This window comes from Sceloporus occidentalis, unplaced genomic scaffold (genome assembly GCF_023333645.1).
Source record: "Sceloporus occidentalis isolate IW3139 unplaced genomic scaffold, rSceOcc1.0.p SCAF_5, whole genome shotgun sequence".
Lineage (NCBI taxonomy): Eukaryota > Metazoa > Chordata > Lepidosauria > Squamata > Phrynosomatidae > Sceloporus > Sceloporus occidentalis.
Window position 1 is genome coordinate 43,819,103 of NW_028316985.1, and position 22,952 is coordinate 43,842,054.

The following is a 22,952-nucleotide window of genomic DNA, read 5'->3' on the forward strand; positions in this document are numbered from 1 at the left end:
TGTATTGTAGCCACTCGCTCACAAACCACAAGGTTGCGAGTTCAATACTAGCCAGGGGCTCACGCTTGACTCAAGCTTGCATCTTTCATTTAGAATTCTCAGCCAGGGAGCTCTTTGGCCTCACTGAACTACAAACCCCAGAATGCAACAGGAGGCAGCCAGAGCAGTGAAATTGGAATAGCAACACTATTTAAGAGTGTGGTGCAACAATGTGGCCACTTCTGGGAATGAAAGAGGTTGTGCTTTCAAGGGGGGAAAGGAAATAATAATAATAATAATAATAATAGTAAAGAGAAGACATTCAGAGATGAATTTTTTTTCTGAGGTTGTTGCTGCTGATTTCTTTCTTTCTGAGTTGCCAGCCCAGCTGCCTCAAGAGGCAAAGTCTTGCAAATGGAGAAAAGGGGCGGGATTTGAAGGGAATGCATTGCACACATAGGAAAAGGAAGGGAGAAGAGAAACTGGAAGAGGAGGAGGAAGCAGCAGCAGAAGAAGAAATGTGAGGAGAAAAAGAGGTGTGTGTGTTTGTTTGTAAAGGGAAGCCACCTACAGGGATTGCTCTGCTTTGATATCACACTGGGAGGTGGGTGTTTCTCTGCACTAGAGGAGGCTCTGGTGGGTAGCTGCCATTCTTAGCTGCTTCATCCTCCCTCCTTCCTTGGACAGGACAGTGTAGATGGTACCTCTGAAGTGCACTCTCTGCCCCCTTCTCCTCCTCTTCCCTTATCTTTCATCTCCCTCAGTGCAAAGATAGAGAAGTTTAATGAGTAGCTTATTTGTGTGCAGATAGAGTAGGTCTGAGCAAGGAGGAAGGGTCTGGGTATAAATTCCTTTTAAATGGGTCCTTTTTATTTTTTATTTTTTATAAAGTAATATTTATTACATTTTCACACAAATAGATTTGAAATATTCATATTCCATCATGCTTAACTTAATTAGCTTGCACACATTGTAAACCGCTTAGAGGTGCTTGAGTGCATTAATAAGCAGTATAGAAAGTGCACTGATAAGCGATATAGAAATGTACTTGCTAATGCTATTAACATTTTTCACATTATTCCCTATAACCCTTCATTTTGTTGTTGTTATCCATCCTGGAGTAGATCTCAACCCAAAGTGACTCTGTGGATGAGACATCTCCAAGACTCCCTATGCTCCCCTGCTCTGCTCAGGTCCTGCAAATTCATACCCATGACCTCCTTAGTAGAGTCCATCCATCTTGCATGTGGCCTTCCTCTCTTTCTGCTTCCCTTCACCTTTCCTAGCATTATTGTATTTTCCAGTGAGTCGTGCCTCCTCATAATGCAGCCAAAGTATGACAGCCTCAGTCTAATCATCTTGGCTTCCAGGTAGATTTCTGGTTTGGTATGCTCTAGGACCCATTTGTTTTGACTTCTTGGCTGTCCATGGTAACCTCAACACCCTTCCCCAGCACCACATCTGAAATGAATTAATTCTCTTCCTATCCGCTTTCTTCACTGTCCAGCTCTCACATTCATGCATGGTAATAGGGAATACAATGGCTTGTATGATTCTAATATTCATGCTCAGTTGTATGTATTTACATTTTAGAATCTTTTCTAGTTCTGTCATAGCTGCCCTCCCCATTCTTAGTCTTTTTAGGATTTCTTGACTGCTTCTTTACACCTTCTTTAAGCTTGATTTCAGTGTCCAATTGCAGATTTCTCTTAGTCTTGGTTCTTTCTTCCTAAAACTTGTTTTATCAAAAAAAAAATTGCAACTTGTCAATGAATACATACATAATTTCCCATTCATCTTAAAGGCCCGGGGTCAAAGTGTTTTATAACTGTTATATACAATTGTTCTATCTTGAAACTTACTCTTCTCCTCTATTATTCTATAGTCTATAACATATTTATCTGTTTTTCTCTTCATCCATTATTTACAAAATGTTGAGCATACGTGGGTCCTGTTTAAATGGCATTAAATCTTGTGCCCCAACACATGGTGGGGAAAGTGTGTGTGTGTCTTGCCTAGAGAAAGAGTGCATGCCTGGGGATGGGGGTGTGAGTAGCAAGAACAGAAGGAGCAGCCCAGGAGGAGAATGAAGGAGATTATAGCACTACATTATTTGTCATCGTTTTTGTTGTTGTTAGCTGCTTTCAAGTTGGCTCCCACACATGGGGACCCTGTGGATAAGGCATCTCCAAGAATCCCTGTCTTTCACTGCCTTGTTCAGTTACTGCAAGCCCTTGCCCATAATACCCCTGATTGAGTCTATCCATCTGGTTTCTGGCATTCCTCTATTTCTTTCACCCTCCATCTTTTCTAACATTATTGTTTTTTCCTAGTGATCCGTGCCTTTCATTAAGTGGCCAAAGTACCATAGTCTCAACTTGATAATTTTAGTTTCCAGGGAGAGCTCTGGTGTGATCTGTTCAAGAACCCAGTTGTCTTCTTGGCTGTCCTTGGTATCTTAAGTTCTCTTGTCCAGCACTACATTTTGAAGGAGTTGATTTTCATTCTGTCTTGCTTCCTTCACTGTCCAGCTTTTGCATCGGTACATGGTAATTGGGAATACAATGGCCTTGAACGATTCTAACTTTAGTGCTCAGTTGTATGTTTTTACTCTCCAGTACCTTTTCCAGTTCTTTCATTCCTAGTCTTCTTATTTCTTGACTGCAGTCTTCATTCTGGTCAACATTTGATCCTAGATAAGGGAGTTCTTTAATTACAGTCAGCCCTCCTTATTCACGGATTTTTTTTATCCACGGATTCAAGCATCCATGGCTTGAAAATATTCCAAAAAAGTATAAATTCCAAAAAGCAAACCTCGATTTTGCCATTTGATATAGGGGACACCATTTTACTATGCCATTATATTTAATGGGACTTGATCATCCTCGGATTTCGTTATCCATGGGCATCCTGAAACCAACCCCCAGTGGATAACAAGGTCCCACTGTATTTCAGTTTCCTCATTGTCTAGATTGAATTTGTGTATTTCTTCTGTGGTCATTATTTTTGTGTTCTTTATGTTCAGCAGCATACCTGCCTTTGCACTTTCATCTTTGTCCTTCCTTATTAACTGTTCCAATTCCTGAATGTCTTGTGCTAATAATACGGTGTCATTCATATATCTTAGGTTGTTAATGTTCCTTCCTCCTATCTTAACTCCTCCTTTTTCTGATTCTAATTCTGCTTTTCTTATGATGTTTTCAGCATATAAATTAATGTATACCTGTCTTCAAATTAAACCAAGATATCTTAAAATGTATTAAAGTTATATTAAACAATTACAGAGTTGATGAAAAGTGATTAAATAGACACTTTCTTACTAGTGATGTAAACAGTGATTTAAATACGGTAGTTAGAATTGAGTCCTTCAAAAAGTAATTAAAATCAAATCCTGATTTAATTGAGGGTATACCCAACTGAATTCATTGGGACATGGTTATGAGCTATGTAGATTAATTTGATTTAAATCAAGTTTCCCTTGACAGTGCTTCACATTTTTTAACAATGGTGCAAATCTGACAACTAAAACACTAATTTGGAATTCAGTCGAGGAACTAGAAACCTATTCTTGGTGGGAATAGTTAATGGAATTTTCAAATAGAGATCTTGGACCAAATGCACCTGAGGAAGTAGACTGAAGTCTACGAAAGCTCATGCTGCCAAATTCTTTCTTTCAGTTAGTCTCAAAGGTGCTACAAGATCTCTCTACGTATAGTTAAATCCAGATTGAATTAGTCTAGTCTAGTCTGGATAAGTCCAGACTGAATGAGCTTAATCTAGTTGTTAAACTAAACTGGTCTAGTTATTAAACTAAAACTTAAATGTTTACTTTTAAACTTAAGTGTTTACTTTTGTTTCACTTTCTGTTACAACACTATAGAGAACACACTTGCATAGCATTCACTTGCCCTTCCATGGACATCTAGGGGTGCTATATAGGTATTACAGCTGTGATAGCTCTTCGGGGGACAGCTCTGTCTCTGTGTGTGCATGCGCACACATGCATGCACATATACCTTCAAAGTCGTCTGTGAGCTTAGGGTGACCCCTTGAATTTCATAGGGTTTTCTTAGGCACAGAATATTTAGAGATGGCTTTGCCAGTTCCCTCCTCTGAAATATAGCCTATAACATCTAGTTTTTGTTGGTCATCTGTCCACTAACCAGGCCTGATTCTGCTTAACTTCCAAGATTAGACTGGGTCTTGGACATATTACACGGCAGTAGACACAGAAAAAAATAGACCATATGGATGCAGATAGTGATAGATTCTGAGTTAGGCACTCAAAGGTCAGAGTGTAGACAAGTTTGCCACCACACAAGACCATTTGTTTTCAATTTAAAAAAACAGTTTTTAAAATAAAAAATGTTTAATTTTAATTTAATGCATTGTCCTTTAAATATCTGCAACAAACACCTTGTGAAAGCCTTGCTCTTTATGTAAAATAGTTTAAAATATTAATTGGTACTGATGATAGGAACTTGAATTCACTTGACAGCTTCCTAAATTCTCTTGACTAGTTTTAGGGCTTATTTTCCTAATAAGACATGTTAAAATCCAATTGCTTGCCACTAAATTTTACAAACACTTGATTTATGTGGCTTGCATGATAATTAGAAGAGAAAGAGGGAATGAACATTTTCTCATTCTTTGTGTAATAAAACAAGATAACTAGGCAAATCACTAGGAAGGGTGAAATGATGTAAAGCAAGATTATTTAATTCAGGGCTCTTGAAACTACATTTTAAATTGCCGCTGGCTTTTATGTACAAGGTTCTAAAGAGCTGGGTATCCTCATCTTTAAAAGAGTGGAGTATTCTTGTTTTTTTATAATAACCCAGTAATGTCCAGCAAATCACTATAAGGCCTGTTTTAAGTCACTGAAATTCAGGAGGTTTATAGATGTTTTTGCTTAACTGTTCAGAAGAATTATCTCATCAATAATTAGCAGGTTTTTTGTTGTTGACACATTCTCTGGTTGGACTGCATTCCCTCTAAGGGGAGGGGAAAGGATTTGAAGCCCCTTCATTAACAAAAAAGAGGACTAGATAGTGAGATAGGACAGAAGAGGCTGATAAAATTAAGAATGAATGGTGGAAAGAGGGAAATTCTTTATAGTACTTAAATTTGGGAGTCACCCAATGGAAACCAATTGTCTAGTCCTGGCTCATGACAAAAAGGAAACTACAAGTTGCATAATGAATTTGTGAAATTCATGATGACAGCCTGGTGTGTAGAGTTGTGAAATGCGCTTAAGCCTTGTTAGGGGTGTTACTGCTATTGTTGTTGTCTGCCTTCCAGTTGTTCTGACTTATGGTGACCCTAAGGGAAGCCTGTCACAGGGTTTTCTTGGCAAGGTTTCTTCAGAGCGGGGTTGCCATTACCATCCTCTGAGGCTGAGAGTGTGTCACTTACTTGGCTGCAAATTATACATACCCTGGAATGCATCATCTAATATATTGGCAGTCCCTCCCCCCAACACTTTCTCATTTCCTCTCAACTATCTCATAGCTGGGAGAGAGAAAGAATTTTTAAAACAGCATTTAAATCTGGACTATTTTTAAAAAGTATGGTCCAGCAGTCTAAGACTGCTTTAATTGCTCTGGCTCAGTGCCAGAGAATATGGGAATTGTAGTTTGTTGTGACATCAGAGTTCTCTGACACAGCAAGCTAAATGTCTGATAAAACTAGTTCCCAGGATTCCTTAGCACTGAGCCATGGCAGTTAGAGCGGTCTGAAAGTGGATTATTTCTGCAGTGTGTTTTGGACCTAAGTGGCCCATATGCTATTACCATTATTCAGTTTTGTTACTATTATTATAGAAGGATATAGAGTGCAAACTTCTCACTTATATTTATCTTCTGGACTCTGGAGTGAGATGTGCTTTTCCAGCTGACCCACCTATAAGTAAGGAGGGGGCTGCCACGGGGTGAGGGGGGCACAATGGCATGGGGGGCATCAGAAGGTATTTTTGTGCATTTATATTTATACATTTTGTGAATTTATATTATTATTGTTAGCTTTTATATTGCAGTGCCCTACATTTTTCTTGAATGTACTACATTCTATGGTTTCTTTTCCTCCATTCTGGTTATGACATCTGGTCATCCTGCTCAAAGCTCCTCCACTGCTTGGCCTTCTTCGGCGAAAGAGCTGGGCAGCGGCAGATGGAATTAATTATTAATTATATTAATTATATATAATTAGTAATAGTAAATGAAAGCAATTAATTATTAATAATAAATAATTAGTAATAATTAATTAAAAACTATCTGTGGCCCAAAGAAGTTTGGCAATTTTAATTTTGGCCACTGCCTTCTTCCAAGTTGTGCAGGTGTGGTTTAGTAGCTCATGACAGAGAAAAGAAGCTACTTTACAAGTTGCTTAATGAATTTGTGAAATTTACTGCTATATGATGTAGAGATAGTCAACTGCTTATGTGGCTTTTAAAAATAATTTAAGTCCATGGAATAAAAGTTTATTAAAAGGTATTATCATGATAATTAAATCAAACCTCTAGGTTCAGACTATCATATCTCTGAATAATAGATGCTGGAGCCAGATAACATGGAAAAGTTGTTCCTTACATGCCCTGGTTGGGAGTTGTTCTTTTGGAAATGGAATACAGTGGACCCCCCACATTTGCTGGGATTAGGGGCATAGGACCCCTGTGAAAGTGGCAAAACCACAAATTAAAAAAAGAACAACTCTCTAGGAATCTCTAGGTGCTCCAAGGCAATTCTGTGGTCAAGAACTGCCAGACTTTGACCATAAAATTGTGGTGGAGGACTAGAGATTCCTATAGAGAACATATTAATCAAGCCTGTGATTAATTAAAGGCGGAAAAGTCAAAGCCACAAATATGGAGGGCCAACTGTATTGCATAAATTGGATTTTTTTTTTCTTGTTCTCTAGGAATTTTTAAAAAATGTTTTGTTTGAAGGACTACATAGCAAGGGGACTTATGATAAAACTTAATACACTGCATCAAGCTAGGTTATTTATATACTGGATCTCAATAGGTATAAGTAGGTAATAATGATGAACAGAGTAAGTGGAACTAAAGAAACCCAATAGCATCTTGTAGTAGTTTGGCTGGACTCACTGGATTGCTTGTCTGGCTGAAGGAGGGGTGGACAAAGGCAAGCCTTGGACTGTGTGTGGCCTACTGAGGCTGTTTTTGTGGTCCTCCCCCCCCCCCCCTCCAGAGTCCCTGGAATGGCCTTTTTCTCTCCCTCCCAAGTGTCAATTCCCTTGTCTGGAAGCTTCCAGGACCCATAATTCAATACTTAAAATAGCTCTCAAGGCACTCCCCCCACTATTGTGTAACATCAAACTCCATGTTTATCCAAGCCAAATCCTTGGCAGACTGTGCAGCTTCTGGATGATCTTAGCGGCAGAAAATTGGCTCCCAGACCCATTGCTGCTGCTCACTTGCAGGCTTAAAAAGTTTGTGTTGTCTCATGTTTCTCTATCATGTTCATGTACTACGTACTGTAGTTTACATCTCTACAGTTTGTGGTGATGTATAGGCCATAAAAAGCCACTGGGTGACCTTAGGCAAACCACACTTTCTCAGAGTCAGAGGAAGGCAAAGGCAAACTTGCTCTGAACAAATCTTGCCAAGACGACCCTATCATAGGGTCACTTTAGGTCAGAAACTACCTGAAGGTACACAACAACAACTATAGGTGTAATAAATTTTATGTATCCCATCCTTGTAATTTTCAGTGGACCACCTTCAGAACTAGCCATAAGTTATTAAATAGAACTTATTGTTGTTACGTTAATTTATTTTTTCAGGTAAACTAAGGCAAATGTTCAAACATGCCTAATTGAGTCAGTTAAGCTTAAGCTCAGTGAGGACTTGAAACAGGATTTCCAGCGTCTCAGCCAAGGCTCCAGCCACTTCACCATGCCAGCACCTTATCTGCTGAGTAACATAAAACATGCTTACATAAAGAGCTTTACATGGCTAAAGAATGTGCAATATTGATACTGGAGCTGAAGCTGAACCATGCTTATGCATAGATGCCATTTGTGTGAATCATTACCTCTGCATAATAGTGTTTGTTTTTTAAAAGGGCTGTATTCAGGTCACACGCTCTCAGCCTCAGGGGAAGGCCATGGCAAACCACCTCTCAACAAATCTTGCCAAGGAAACTGATAGGGTGGCCATAAGTTGGAAATAACTTGAAGGCACACCACAACAGTTTCTCCTGATAGTGGCAGTTCAGAGTGGCATCTTGTGTGGGACAAGCAAGGCAGAGCTGCCTTGATGTTCTCTTTCTGCTATTCTGTAGTGAATTGGGCTACTGCCAGGCAGATGAGTTTTGGAGGCTTTGTTAGCATCATGGCCAAATGTTTAACAACTGTCTAGTGGCATGAAAAAGAATTAACTTGTGTTGGGAGCCTTGCAGGACACTATTTGCATTTGCTTTGCAGTTTGGGGCTGGAAATGAGCTGGGGCAGTATAAGTTATTTGGGTGCCTGAGCCTACTGTTGGTTATGAAGGGCTGGAATGCTTCTCTCCTGTGTACCATCTGATGTTTCATTTACGACCAGTGAAGTTTATGCTATAGCAGTAACATATGTGCCAGTGTTGGCACTGAAAGAACTCTTGGGGAGCCATAGAACTACACCTACTTCCTACACAGCGAGTCCAACATAAGTAAAACAAGATGCTTCTGTAGTTTCTTTAGCTCAAATTATTCTGTTCACCAGTTTACAACTACCGGTATAATGTTTACAACTATAATGTGGTTTGATGCAGTGTATTAACTTTTATCATAAGCCTGCTATATAGTCCTTCATGCAGAAATTAAGAAAAAATCTGGACAGAACAGGGGAATAATCCCCGTTTTCCTATTCCCAACTCTTTCTGCCTTTGCAATATTTGGTTTATGTTAATTGTACAGATAATTGGTACCTTAAGATCCATGTAAGAGGCTTGGGGCCACTTTTTCTGTGTCTTGAAAAAGCTATTCTGCATGATATTATTATGCAACAGATATTCTTCACATTCTGTGAAGTGATGGTGGTGACTTAACACGAAGGAAGGGAGAAGTCATAGATACTGTATCTATATAAAAGTGCCAGAGAGGCAGTGTGGTATAGTGGTCTGAATGTTGGATGCTGGAAGCTAGGGTTCAGATCCCTGCTTGGCCATGGAAATCCACTGGGTGGCCTATGACAAGTCAAACTCTCTCAGCCTCAGAGGAAAGCAAAGTCAAACTCCCTCTGAACAAATCATACAAAGAAAACGCATTGATGGTCACCATAAGTCAGAATTTAAAAACATACCACCATCATAAAAGCAGCAACAATATAAAAATGCCTACTATGAAACCCTTGCTATTGAATAGAATTCTTTCTGGGTAATTGTAAATTTGAGTATGTTTAACAATTACTGTCAACTTCTTGTTCTTATGCCCAAGTCTTAGGCTGCATCTGCATTGCAGAAGCAATACTGCTTTACCTCTCATGGCTACTTTCTGTGGAATTTTGGAATTTGTACTTTGTTGTGGAGCCAGAACTCATTGAGAGAGGCTAAATATTTCAAAACTACAATTCCCAGAATTCCATAGCACTGAGGTATGGCAATTAAAGCAGTGTCACACTGCATTATTTCTGCAGGACAGATCAGACTCAAGAATTTGAAACTTGACATTTTATGCTCATCTAAGCTGTTGTATGAAAATAAGGATTAATTATGCGCTTTTCCATTAAGAAATCTGGAACAGTTTAGTGTGATAGAATTATAATGCTTAATATATTGTAATTAATGAGAAAATGTATGTATTCTGTTATAAAATGTGTGACGCTAAAAGGAAATGAAACTATTTCTTTTTTTCTGCTTTTAGGTTACAATGCAAAAACTAGGAAACTGGTTAGATGATGCATTTCTATAGTATTTCGACAGCATTATAGTGTTGACAATGGATAAATGTAAGCATGTAGGACGTCTGCGACTTGCCCAAGATCATTCCATTGTAAATCCTCACAAATGGCATTGCATGGTCTGCAATACTACAGAATCTGTATGGGCCTGCCTGAGTTGCTCACATGTTGCTTGTGGAAGATACATTGAAGAACATGCACTAAAGCACTTTCAAGAAAGTAATCATCCAGTGGCATTGGAAGTGAATGAACTGTATGTTTTCTGCTACCTTTGTGATGACTATGTTCTTAATGATAATGCGACTGGTGACTTAAAACTCTTGCGAAGTACATTAAGTGCAATCAAGAGCCAAAACTATGATTGCACTACTCGCAGTGGCAGGACTTTGCGATCAATGGGCTCAAGTGATGATCTTTCCCATAATAATGCTCAAGCTCTGCTTCGTAATCAAGACCGTATGTTCACAGCTCTGTGGCACAGGAGGCATGCGTTAATGGGCAGAGTGTTTAGATCTTGGTTTGAACTGACACCAAGTGGGAAAAGAATTCTAGAAGAAGAGAGGTTAAGGGAAGAGGCAGAAGAAAGAAGAATCAGTGCTAGGAAGAAAAGAGAGGAACGAAAACGGCAGTTGAAGGAAGAAATGGAAAAAATGCCTCCAAGAAAGAGCTTTCGCTTGCAGAATCAAAATAAAGAATCCTCAGAATTTCCACTCTGTGCACTAAAAATGTCACAAAATATAGACTCTGCAGTAGAGTTGAAAGTAACAGCTACCTCAGATGAAGTGAAATTAAAAAAATTTAGTGACTCTCCAATTAAACGAAGGCCTACCATGACTCCTGGTGTAACAGGATTACGAAACTTGGGAAATACATGCTATATGAACTCTATTCTTCAGGTATTGAGTCACTTGCTCATCTTTCGGGAATGTTTTTTAAAGCTTGATTTGAACCAAACTCAAGAACTGTTAGCAGCTGCGGCCAATGGCAAAACAAGATCATCTTCTAAGCATCTTCCATCTGCTGGCTCTATTTTTCATTTGAACAAAAGCCATATTAAAGGCAAGGCATCTTATGCAAGGCGATCTAGTATGTCATCAGGCTTAAGCGGGGGAGCATCAAATAATAGAAATATGGAACTTATTCAACCAAAGGAGCCAAGCTCAAAGTACATCTCTCTCTGTCATGAGTTGCATACTTTGTTTCAAGTGATGTGGTCTGGCAAATGGGCTTTGGTGTCTCCTTTTGCCATGCTCCATTCAGTATGGAGACTCATCCCAGCCTTTCGTGGTTATGCTCAGCAAGATGCTCAGGAATTTCTTTGTGAACTTTTGGATAAAGTACAGCAAGAACTGGAGACGGCTCGCACAAAATGTCCAGCCCTCATTCCCACTTCTCAAAAGAAACTCATTAAGCAGGTTTTGAACGTGGTTAATACCATTTTTCATGGGCAGCTTTTAAGTCAGGTATGGTGTGTATGTGTGGGTTCACAAAGCTATGAAATAATTTAAAAGACTGAAGTAAATTAATAATGATAAACAAATGAGTTAGAAGTACGTAAGGTATGGGAGGAGTGCTAAATAGAGGTTTAATGTGGCTCCTATGGTAGCTTTTACTACCCACAGCAGCCCTTTGTTGAAAAAAATTTTTTTTTGCTAAAAATGACTGTCTCTCTCTCACACACATACATGCACACATATACACTTTCACCAGGGTTTTACCCCCTCTAGCTGTTTTAGCCCTGCCCTATATCTAAACTGGAAGGTTTTCTAAAAACTTCAACGTTGCTTCAAAACACTTACCAGTATTTTAAAATAGCCCTTAAGGGGAATGTGAGCAGTGCTTTTTTTAAGAAAAATGTATCTTTTCATTTTATTTTTATTTGAGAGACGTGTTAGGGGCACAAACCTCCGAGGCCATGAAGAGAAACAATTTGGTATCCCAGCGTCTGGCAGTGCACACAACCATTTAAAGGGCAAGTTAAAGGGAATTCAGTATCTTTTCAAGCTGAACATATATATTGCCCAGTATGTTGGCTCACCTCAATCATGGCTGGGCAGCAAATGCCCTGTGGTTTGCATGCCCTCCCATCTGTTTTTGTTGCACATCAAATCCTCTCAGACTTCCATCTGTAGTATATTACTGTATTAGTATTTAAAGCCGAAACAAAAACAGTATGATTTTCCTGTAAACAATGTATGTACCCTGTGTCTGTTATTTTGGCTAAAACAGTCCCAAAATAAGAAGTGCATGTTGAGTTGAAAGTGATTTTCAGTCCCTTCCAATTTCAGTTTCTGGCATTGGGTTGGTAGTCCCATACTGGATCTGTTTTCATAGTGATCTAATTCCAGCTAAGGTCTTTTCCCACCACTGCTACCTGGCATGCTTTTAAAAGATTGCCTCCATACCATCCTGCCTCTGCCTTAATATTGTTAGAGGGCCTTCTCTTGTGTTGCATTATTGGATGAAAGCACCTGTGTTGTCAATGGGTGGGTGCAGGGGTTATGGACTGTACCAGGTGATACCCCACAGGGGTGACACCCTGCTTAGGTGGTATGCTGCAGCTGAGGGGCAAGCAAGCCCCTTGTGGCTTCACTGTGCCCGGCTCCCTCCCCAGAGAGGATCCAAGGTGGCGGTAAGGGACATTAAGGCAGAGCACAACCCTTGTGGATTCATCACCACCTGTCTCCTTCCTGGGAAGCTGAGGCAGTGGCAGCAGGACCAATATGCCCCTCATGACTTCCCTGAGGAGGGAGCCAGGCCGTCAACAAAGCCACAGGGGCCAGGGCAGGCCACTGCTCTGCCATCACCCCATCCCTTTGGTAGCTGGATGTCACAAAGTCTGGTGACGCCACTAGAAGGCAGTATGCACTTACAAAAAAGAGGTCTGTAGTGTTCTAATTCTCGAATATAGTTGGCCCTTCTTACACACAGATTTTTTATACACAGATTCAAGCATCCACAGTTTGAAAATGTTTTTAAAAAAGTATAAATTTCAAATATCAAACCTTGATTTTCCATTTGCTATCTCATTATATTTAATGGGACTTGAGCATACATGGATTTTGTTATCCACGGGGGATCTTGGAACCAAACCCCAGCATATAACAAGTGTCCACTGTACTACCACCAGTTTTCAGTTCCTGGGATAGCTAAGAAATGGAATAAAACAATTAAAAAAACAACTATGACAGTGAGCCAACAAAATCAGCACAGAACAACATTCATAACCTGTGCACATCAAAAGGCCTGGTAAATTACAAACTTAATTTTAGTTTATCAGTGAAATTGAGGCTTACTGCTTTAAATCAGTCCTTCCAGTAATTTATATGACATAATCACTTAAATATTCATAACTAAAAATGTTAAAGGCAAATGTAGTTGAAGTTTTCTTTTCAAGCCTGCAAGTACTATGTTGGATGCGAGAGGCAGAACTATAGACAAAATATCTACATCATGCTCTGGAAGAGCATTATCCTGTGACATGACCATATTAGAGCAGTAAGTGACGAGTGTAGTATAGAATTGTAAATGAATATCTTCTGAAGCTGATGTCTTGGCCTTTTGCTTCAGTGAGTGACAGTTTATTACTAGCAGGATACGCTAGACTAACTTTGCTTTCTAGATATGATCTAATTATGTTACTTGCTTTAAATGCTGATAAAATTAAATAGCATAATCAGACAATTATAATCTGTTCAGGGAAGGAAAGCAAGTTTTAATTATCCTATTTATAAACTACAAATCTTAAATATTACAAACCTACACAACTTATTTCAGCCTGCTGTGACTTCAGACTCATACCAGGGTAACTGAGAGCTGGAACAGGAGGGGGTTTCAGGTCAATGCTGACTTAAATTTCCCTCACGGAATTGGGATGTTTGTATAATGCATGCCAGCAAAATAAGGAGCTGCAGCTGTTGTAGCTTTTCTATTTCTTACCCAGTAAAGTCTCTTTACTTAATTCACCTGCATCTGATATTTGATGTACAGGAAAGTGTCTTACTACAATATCTTAATATACCCTTCTTAGCTACTATTTATTTGATCACTTTACTGTTATTTTTAACCTAAGGTGGCAAGACTGATTAAAAATGATTTCAATACATTTTATCCAAATTTGTACTCCAGAGTATCTCCACTTACAGTACCTTGATGTTCTGGAATAAACAGTGATTTATGTATCAGAATAACTCCATTTGTCCTGGCATACTGACTTCTAGATTGTATTAATACTATTTCAAGCATTTAATTGCTTATCTTTGTGGTAGTTCAAGCTTTATATGCACTTAACTATACCTAATCACTGGATAACATTTTTGTAGTAGTAAATCTGCTAGCTTTTGAAATATTAAAACTTGGGCTACTCCTGATGGGCATGAGAAAGACTTCTTTGTACAGCCAATGGACAAGACATCCTGCCTTACTAGTGTAGTAGGTATTTCTCATGCACATTTACACTTCATGAAGTCTAGAAATGTTAGAATAGGGGAGTACAGACAGCAGATTTACTTAGAATCATAGAATCGTAGAATTGGAAGAGACTACAAGGGCCATCCAGTCCAACCCCCTGCCATGCAGGAAATCACAATCAAAGCATCCCCGACAGATGGCCATCCAGCCTCTGCTTAAAGACCTCCAAAGAAGGAGACTCCACTACACTCCGAGGGAGTTTGTTCCACTGTCGAACAGCCCTTACTGTCAGGACTTGCAGTGTCCTCCAGCTGAAACTGGGTCCAAAATCATTTGCCTCATTAAGTTTGTGAGTTATACACTGGGATGTCATGGTAATCATATGGAGACTTACCTATAGATCCTCATCTTCCCAGCACCATTATTAGAAGGTTGCACTGTCAGCCTGCAGTCAAACCACAAACCTGACATGCATGTATGGAAAAGACAATGATTGATGCAGTTGCAAGAGTTCATAGTGTTTGTGCAGATTACATGCTCTTCAGGTTAGCTATGTTATGGATTGGTGACAGGATTATATTTTGGCACCTAGCAAATATGTGTGTGTGGCAGCTGGCCATGTACTGAGCTTGCTCTGTAAATGAGATTATTTTTCACCAAGCCACTGTAGATCGTTTCCTTTCCCACATTGCTATAGCATGAAGAAAATATATTAGTTCATGTCGGCATTTGATACAAAGATAGTTATCCAATTTACAGAATGATTTTCTGTCAAGAATTAGATCCTTCCATGGTGGTAACCATTTGTGCTTATTTCTGCAAAGCAGTTGTAATGTGCAGGTTGAACAATATTTTGTCAGCTGATCTGGCAAACAGGTCTTCCCACACTGAGAGTATGATCAATGCAGCTGACATAATGATTCTTTTATATATACTTGGGAGTATCTGTAGCCTATTTTCATTTAGAATGGTGTAATAATATGAATACACTCTCCATTTGTAATACAATAGCCAAGTATATGTCATAAAAGAGTTCAATGAAGAAAGGTGGATTTCCTTATAGTACTGATAGTGGGTTTCATTACATAACATTATTTACCTTCCTTTGGAAACTTAAATTTTGTGTATATTCATTTTAAGGAGTTTGTGATTTTATTAATGAACTGCACAAACCAGCAGATTAGAAAATATGTATTGGTAACTATTTAAATCCAGCATCAATATACTGGAAAACAACAAACAGCACCATACCTGTTGGTTTCTTTGCTCTTTGAGATGTCTCTATTTTGCTGGCTAAGGAAATATTTGTGATTTGAGACCCCATTTGAACACTTTTATTTTTGTTCTGAAACGCTAAGAAAATCCCTTGATAAGGTGATCATAAATTTGAAACAACTTGAAGGTACATAACAACAAATAGAGAAACTTAAGAAAAATCAGTGGTACACTGTCATGTTCTCAAATCTCTTTTCAGCCCAGCCTACCTGAAAGGGTTTTTCTAAGGATAGAATAGGGAAGGGGAGGGCAAAGGGGGTGGGGGGAAGCAGTAATTTAAAAAAAAATATTTAACTTGTTATTCTGTTTTATTGAGGGGAGTCAGGATGTCAAGGAGATTCAAATTTAATGATGGTTTATCTTGACAGGTAACATGTCTTGCATGTGATAATAAGTCAAATACCATAGAACCCTTCTGGGATCTCTCACTGGAATTTCCTGAAAGATACCACTGTAATGGGAAGGAGACAACTTGTCAGTATCCATGCATGTTGACTGAAATGTTGGCCAAGTTTACAGAAACAGAAGCTTTGGAAGGAAAGATATATGCCTGTGATCAGTGCAACAGTGAGTAAATGCAGTATGTACTCATGCATCTATCTGACTTTCATGTAATGTGTGAATTAGCATTAGCTAAGAGCACCAATACTTCCTGTACACCTTAAAAATGTGGTCAGAAACATACATCTTGTGTAAAATGTTTAACAAGCAGTTACGAACATTACTTTGAATTTGCATTATAATTAGTCCAGAAAAAGAACATTGTTTGAAATTTATAACTGTTACATCACCCATTCTTCACACTACCTCACTAGTGTGTAAACTATGCAGCCTATTGTATTTTCAAAGTTTTACAGGGTTGCTCCAAAATGAATACCTGCTAAACTAACTGTTTACCCAGGATTTTGCTAAATAACTGCCTGTTGAGAATTTGAACAGGTGATTTTTTTTCTTTTCTTTTTTTTTTATGTAATAGAAAAACGAAGAAAGTTTTCTTCTAAACCTGTTATATTCTCAGAAGCACAAAAACAGCTTATGGTATGCCAGCTACCTCAAGTTCTGCGGTTACACCTTAAGCGATTCAGGTAAACTATTTATTTGTTCATATATTAAGAAAATAAGAGTTTATCTTATGGAATGTTTTGAAGATCTATATATCTAAACTGGGTTGAGTTTCCAGCCAAAATGTACATTCCACCTAGATGTTCATTACATCTAGTACTGCTCACTATCTGTACAGCAATGTGTTAAAAGAATGGTTATGAAGCTTCTGGCAAAGAGTATCTCAACTGACATAAATGTTGTTAAGTATTTTGCTCCTATAGCTCAATGAAAAATGTTGTTGGTCTCCCAATGTCAGTAGTCTGGCTTCTGTGAGGAATGGCAAATTTGTCAGTTTGGCTGAAATTAGGAAGCAGATTTAGAATTGGAAAGGCAAATGCTGAAGAGGTTTCAGGGCAGAGAAAGCAAACAGAGAAGCAATATAAAGGAGTATGTGAAAAGTGGGAGGTTGGATAATGAGGAGGAAAGCTATGAAAGAACTATAAAAGATCTTAAAGAGCAAAAATGTACAACTGAGCATAAATGTTAGAATTGTACAAGCCATTGTATTCCCTATTACCACGTATGGATGCTAGAGCTGGACAGTTAAAGCCAATACCCCCCCCCCCAAAAAAAAATATCATGGTGGCTAAATGGACAGTAGGCCTAAAACTGAGGGCCCGAGGAGACAGTTTACTGCCCTGCTATCCATCCAGTGCAGATGACAGTGAGCCCCCAGGAAAGGGGAAATACAGCTGTAGCCTATGGGTTTAAATGGTGCCAGTCACTGACACACTGGGGAAAAAATTATGGTCCCTCACATCAGTTGGTCTTAGGATAAGGATTCTGCTCCTAAGATTCTCCATAGTCCCATAGTAGGGCATAAGAAGATATTTTGTCCACATAGACTGCCAAATATGGAAAAATATGGAAAAGTTCCTAGAGGTTCACTTTAGTTTTAAAAAAGCATTTTAAAAATATTAAACAGTGTAAAGGACATTGTAACATACTGGTATTCAAAAGCAGAAGTGCTACTTTCAGAGATAAATTTTCCCCATTTTTTTTTTTTTTTTTTGTCAGAAAAAGCAGCATTCTGAGTTGGATTTGGACTGCTGCAAAAAACAGCCTTAAGAGTGCCATATGTTGTTCTATGATGTCCAGTATTTTTCCCACTTCTGCTCTAAAAAAGTCTTGGAAACTATACCAAGAAACCAAACAGTGCTGTAGAGGCATTGGAACAAGTTTTAATTCTGGAAACTGTTTTGAATCAATCACCAAATTTATCATAGAGGTAGTGGTTATGATGGAACCAAAACGCAACTGGAGATGGTTCAGGCATAGTCCCATAGCAGGGTATAAGGAGGTATTTTGACAGGCAATGGGGAAATGACAGCTCTTCAAGTATTCCATGTGCTGTCACATAGAAGAGGAGAAATACTTCTAGACTGCCCCCGAGGACAGGAATCACTGGGCTAACGTTACAAGACAGATTTTGTTTAACATTATGAAACATATCTCATTGGTAAGAGCACTTTGACAATGAAATTATTTCCCTACAGAGTTTGACATCTCACCTTTATTTGGTAATCTTCAAGCAATGGCTACCAGTGATTCTCAAATTCTGGCCTTCCAGGTGTTTTGGATTTTAATTCCCAGATTCCTAGGTCATTGGCTACGAGGCTGGGGCTTCTGGGAGATGGTCCAAAACACCTGGAGGATCAGAATTTGGGAATCACTGAGTGAGACAGTCAATTTGGGGAGGAACACTTTATTTCTGAATTTCTCTGCTGAACAGTGTTGGACACAGATGTCCTAGAAACCCTGCTACAATTCTGATTCTAAATTGTGCTGCATTGAGAGATTATGGTTTCAGCCACAACCCTGTAACTGAAGATTTTATTTCTCTGGTAACTTTGAATTATTACTTTTTCTCCCCTAAGATGGTCAGGACGGAATCATCGTGAAAAGATTGGTGTACATGTGAGCTTTGATCAGATCCTAAACATGGAACCCTATTGCTGCAGAGAATCTCTGAAGTCCCTTGGACCAGAATGCTTTATCTATGACTTGTCTGCTGTGGTGATGCATCATGGGAAAGGATTTGGTTCAGGACATTACACTGCCTATTGCTACAATTCAGATGGAGGTACAAACAAGGATTTTAAATGTGAAATCCAACTTTCAGCTTGGCTCTTATGCATTAACCCTTTGAGAAGAATTTTAATTGCACATAAGCAGTGTTTTCAAATTCTTAAGACATGCTCAATCAGATTTTATAAGACTGCAGCAAATGCTGCCCAATTGCTGATCTAGACGGTTCTGTGCAAAATCCTCCTACAGCCCTTTTGTAAATAATGTTCAAAACACATATAGCTATTCCTATATAAAATGTTCAAAAACTGTTATGAAGTCCACTGTTCTTTATTTTTAAATAAGAAAAAAAAGCAATTTATCTCCTGTAGTGACTTTTAAATTACTCTCTTTTTCTCTTCTAGGGTTCTGGGTACACTGCAATGATTCCAAGCTCAACATCTGCACTATGGAGGAAGTATGCAAAGCCCAGGCTTATATTTTGTTTTATACCCAACGAGTTACTCAGGCAGTTAGGCACTGTCAAGTATCAGATCTTGACTTGCCATCTGGAAGACAGCCAAATACTGAGGTTAACTGTTCCAGTGCAGAGAGTAACAGCTAATCCAAAGCAAAAACAAAAACCTGCCATGTACAGTAAAAGTTGAGTTGTCAGTCGTACACAGACTGAAACAAGTGTAGTATTTTACTAAATCTGTCTTGTGAAAAAAAATGTGTTGATACCCTTTTGTACTTTGTAAAATAAATTCATTTGGGGAAAATGTTTAGTATAATCTGTATTGATGTTAGGTAACTTCCCAAGTGACTAGGATGTCTATATAGTTAATTTTTTACAAATGCCCTTTCAATTTTTAAATCTTACCTCAAGCTGTTTTTCAGCTTTTCTATATTTTGATCTAGGAAACATAGATGAGGAATTTCAGTGAGCAATTTTTTTATGTTATGCTGGAATTTATTTAAAAATGTGCATTTTATACAATGTTTCTTGTGTTACCATTGACTGTGTCTGCAGGAATCTGTCTTGCTTCCACAGAATTAAATTTTTTTATAACAAATGTAGTACTATCTCTGCAATACTACTTAAACTTTTATTTTCTCTGGTGAGTCCTACAAAAGTGAAATACAAATCTTCATACTGGTACTTTGTAAACTACACTGATTTATTCACACAATTGCTGAAGCACTGGCAGAGGCCACAAGAAAAGGCATTTTGCTATCCCAGGTTTTTTATGGCGTCCCAGTCATCTAATCAGACTCTATGAAATTTGTGGGCAAGGCAATTCAATTGCTCAATAGTATGCAAAGGTCAGTGTTAGTTATATAGCGCATAGGACTATTAGCTCCTACTCATACTGGTTTCAAGCAGTCAAACTTCCTTGCCCTATCTATAGGAGACTTAGTTCAAATCTCCATTCAGCCACGAAGCTCACAAATCTAGAGTTATACAGTTGAACCCTCACATTGCCGCTTTTTTTTTGTAGATTTGATTGACAGATTAGATTAATATAGTCACTCTGGGAATCTCTAGGTCCTCCAGTGCGATTCTGCTGGAACGTGACCATAGAATCCCTACTGGAGGACCTAGGGATCCTTAGAAAAAGCACTTCTCTAGGCATCTGAAGGTCCTCTAGTGCATTTCTTCGGTCAGCTTCTGGTGGATGTTGACCATAGAGCTGCACTGGAGGACCTAGAGAAGTGTACTCTCAGGTTTTAAAAAAGTTTTAATTTGCAGTTTTCACAGGGGTCCAGCACCAGCAAATGTGGAGCAGCCACCATACAGATAATGTTGGTTTTATTCTCTTCTCAGTTTCATAATAGAGAGATGGGGAAAAGCCAGTCCCCCCAGTGAATATATAACATACTCTACCAACAGCAAGGAAGAAGAGAATGGAAATAGGCTGTCTTTGGTTAATGATACTGCAAAACAAGATGGACACAGTGGCACATGTTGGATATATATCCAGTTATTTGTGGACTGCTCCTCTGCATGCTTGGGAAAATCAGCATGTACCATTGTACTTCAATGGCAGAGCAAGGCCAGTGCTATTGTAGGGTCATATGAAAAATAGACATTTAAGTCTCATCCGTATGATGGCAGGGGAAGCAATAGGACACTTTGGTTACAAAATACTTTCATTCCTTCTATGTAGATAATCCTAGGAATATAATTCAGCTAAGGTTGTTGAGTACATGCCTTTTCCCCTTGGCCTGTGTCCACTCATGGCAATCAACTGAGGCTGGAGGCTACACCACCCCTTTTAAAAACCAAATAAAATAATGTCTAGTGCACTGTTTCTCAGAGTATTTGATGTGGGTGACCAGCAATTATTTTTATCCAATGTACCAGTCACTGGTGGTATACTTGTGCCAAGTGGTTACAAATTTACCAGGGATGGCCAGCTGATGGGCTCATGGATCACCACTATAAGTAGCTGTGGTCTACTGGGGAAAGGTTCGTTGTGTCCTCTCACGGGCAATTTCATTATGGTTTGGGGGAATTTTATATGATTTCAGCTGGGGTTGGGCTTCTCAAAACTTGTTCTAGCTGAAAGATCCCCTGGACCTAAAATAGCTTGAAGGCCTAATCTTAGCAAAAATTTCCCCATGATCTCTGGAGCACACAAAGGAACTGGGGGGGGGGGGGACAAAAGGAGGGCTGTATGCACTTTGCCCCCCACAATGAGTGAAATATAAGTAAGTTTACCAAAGTCCTATACAAGCTGTGAAGCTTGTTAGTGGATGGAGAAGGCTCTAACACTTTTTCTAGTAAGTTTTACTTACAGGAGGATACTGTAGCAAGGTCTGTATATCTTGGAAAGTCTAGTCCAGTGGTGGCAAACCTATGGCACAAGTGCCAGAGGAGGCAGTCAGAGCCTTCTCTGTGGACACATGCCATCACCTCAGCAAAGAGTTCACCAGAGTTTGTTATTAGAAAGTCAGAGGGACATGGCACTTTGCGATAAATAAGTGCGTTTTGGATTGCAGTTTGGACACTCAGTCTCTAAAACGTTTGCCATCACTGGTCTAGTCTAGGCTTTTCTGTTTTTTCACTAGCAGTTTCTGGGCCTTATTGCTGTGCCTGATATCTACGAATAAAACATTTCCATCCATGTACCTGTCTCCTCCCCTATTCAGTCTTCCATGTTTAGACTGATCAGCCAACTAGATCGTCATTTTTCAAGTCCAATTCAAATAAATTACTGGAAACATGCCACCAAAAGTACTATGAGTCTAAATATTCAGAATTCTGAAATCAAAATACTCCAAAACCTTTTTCATGGGTGGCTGACAGTGATACCATTACTTTCTGTTTACATAAAGTTCTTAAAAACAATGTATAAAACTACCTTCAAGGTATGTATAAAAGACGTATATGAAACAAATTTTATGTTCAGATTTAGGTCTCATATCCAAGATATCATATTATGTATGTATATGCAAATACAGGTATTCCAAAATCAAAAAACAAAATCCAATACACGCCTGGTCCCAAGCATTTCAGATAAGGGAGACTCAACCTGTATTGTTTCTATAGTGACAAAGTTCTTTATGCTTCTCTCGTGCAATACAAGAGCTCCTTCAGCTTTTGAAAACTTAGCATGTTTGCAACTGTATATCGTTTTATATTGTTTGCTGTCGCATGGAATTTGTATTTGCAAGACAGTATACTAAACCTAGGTAAAGAAAGGATGTGGCTGGAAGCCCACCATGGTGTGCAGTGCTGCAGCATGTTCGCTTTAAAACTACCAGTTAGACAATCTTACCAGCCCTACATTCGAGCTCTCATCTGGTTTCCCCCTCATCTCTGTTAACTTTTTACTTGGTCTATTCACAGCCTTCCACTGGATTTCCCTTCTCTCAAAGTACATTAAGGAAAAAGTAGAAATATCTATACTTGTATAGTCATTTTGAGTATGTCATAACCAAGGCATCTGGTAAACTTTTGAGGTTGATTAGGTTTTTCACTCAATGCAAAGAGAGTAGTTAAATCAGTAACTTGCTATACATAAAGAGGACCTACCAGCTTACCTCCATGCACTATAGATGAGAGTAGATTTCAGAAATTTACTAGTGGTATAAATCAAGTGAAACTTCATGCATTTTATCAGGTGTGGGAAACAGTTAAGCTGCCAGAGGAATTAAAGGCCTATCGGGCAGTACTGCAAGTTGTGAGGGATAATCAGAATTGTGCTTCAATACCTGGAAAGCTATACACCCCCCATCCCTACATTACACGAAACTTACAGCCTCTTCCA

The 22,952-nt window shown here is 38.9% G+C and overlaps 1 protein-coding gene across 1 annotated transcript; it reads left to right on the forward strand.

Moving 5' to 3' along the window:
• The first annotated feature begins 260 nt into the window (after positions 1-260).
• LOC149312090 (ubiquitin carboxyl-terminal hydrolase 44-like) lies at positions 261-19,689 on the forward strand. The gene is made up of 6 exons (XM_089523936.1): positions 261-515; positions 9,843-11,342; positions 15,933-16,131; positions 16,541-16,649; positions 18,546-18,751; positions 19,101-19,689. The coding sequence occupies exons 2-6, from the start codon at positions 9,918-9,920 to the stop codon at positions 19,298-19,300; spliced, it is 2,139 nt and encodes a 712-aa protein (XP_089380062.1). The 5' UTR covers positions 261-515; positions 9,843-9,917; the 3' UTR covers positions 19,301-19,689.
• The last annotated feature ends 3,263 nt before the right edge of the window (positions 19,690-22,952 follow it).

Coding starts and splice junctions, on each gene's coding strand:
- LOC149312090 (XM_089523936.1), top strand. CDS start 9,918: ATGGATAAATGTAAGCATGTAGGACGTCTGCGACTTGCCCAAGATCAT. Junction 11,343..15,932: donor ATGGGCAGCTTTTAAGTCAG/GTATGGTGTGTA, acceptor TTATCTTGACAG/GTAACATGTCTTGCATGTGA. Junction 16,650..18,545: donor TTACACCTTAAGCGATTCAG/GTAAACTATTTA, acceptor TTCTCCCCTAAG/ATGGTCAGGACGGAATCATC.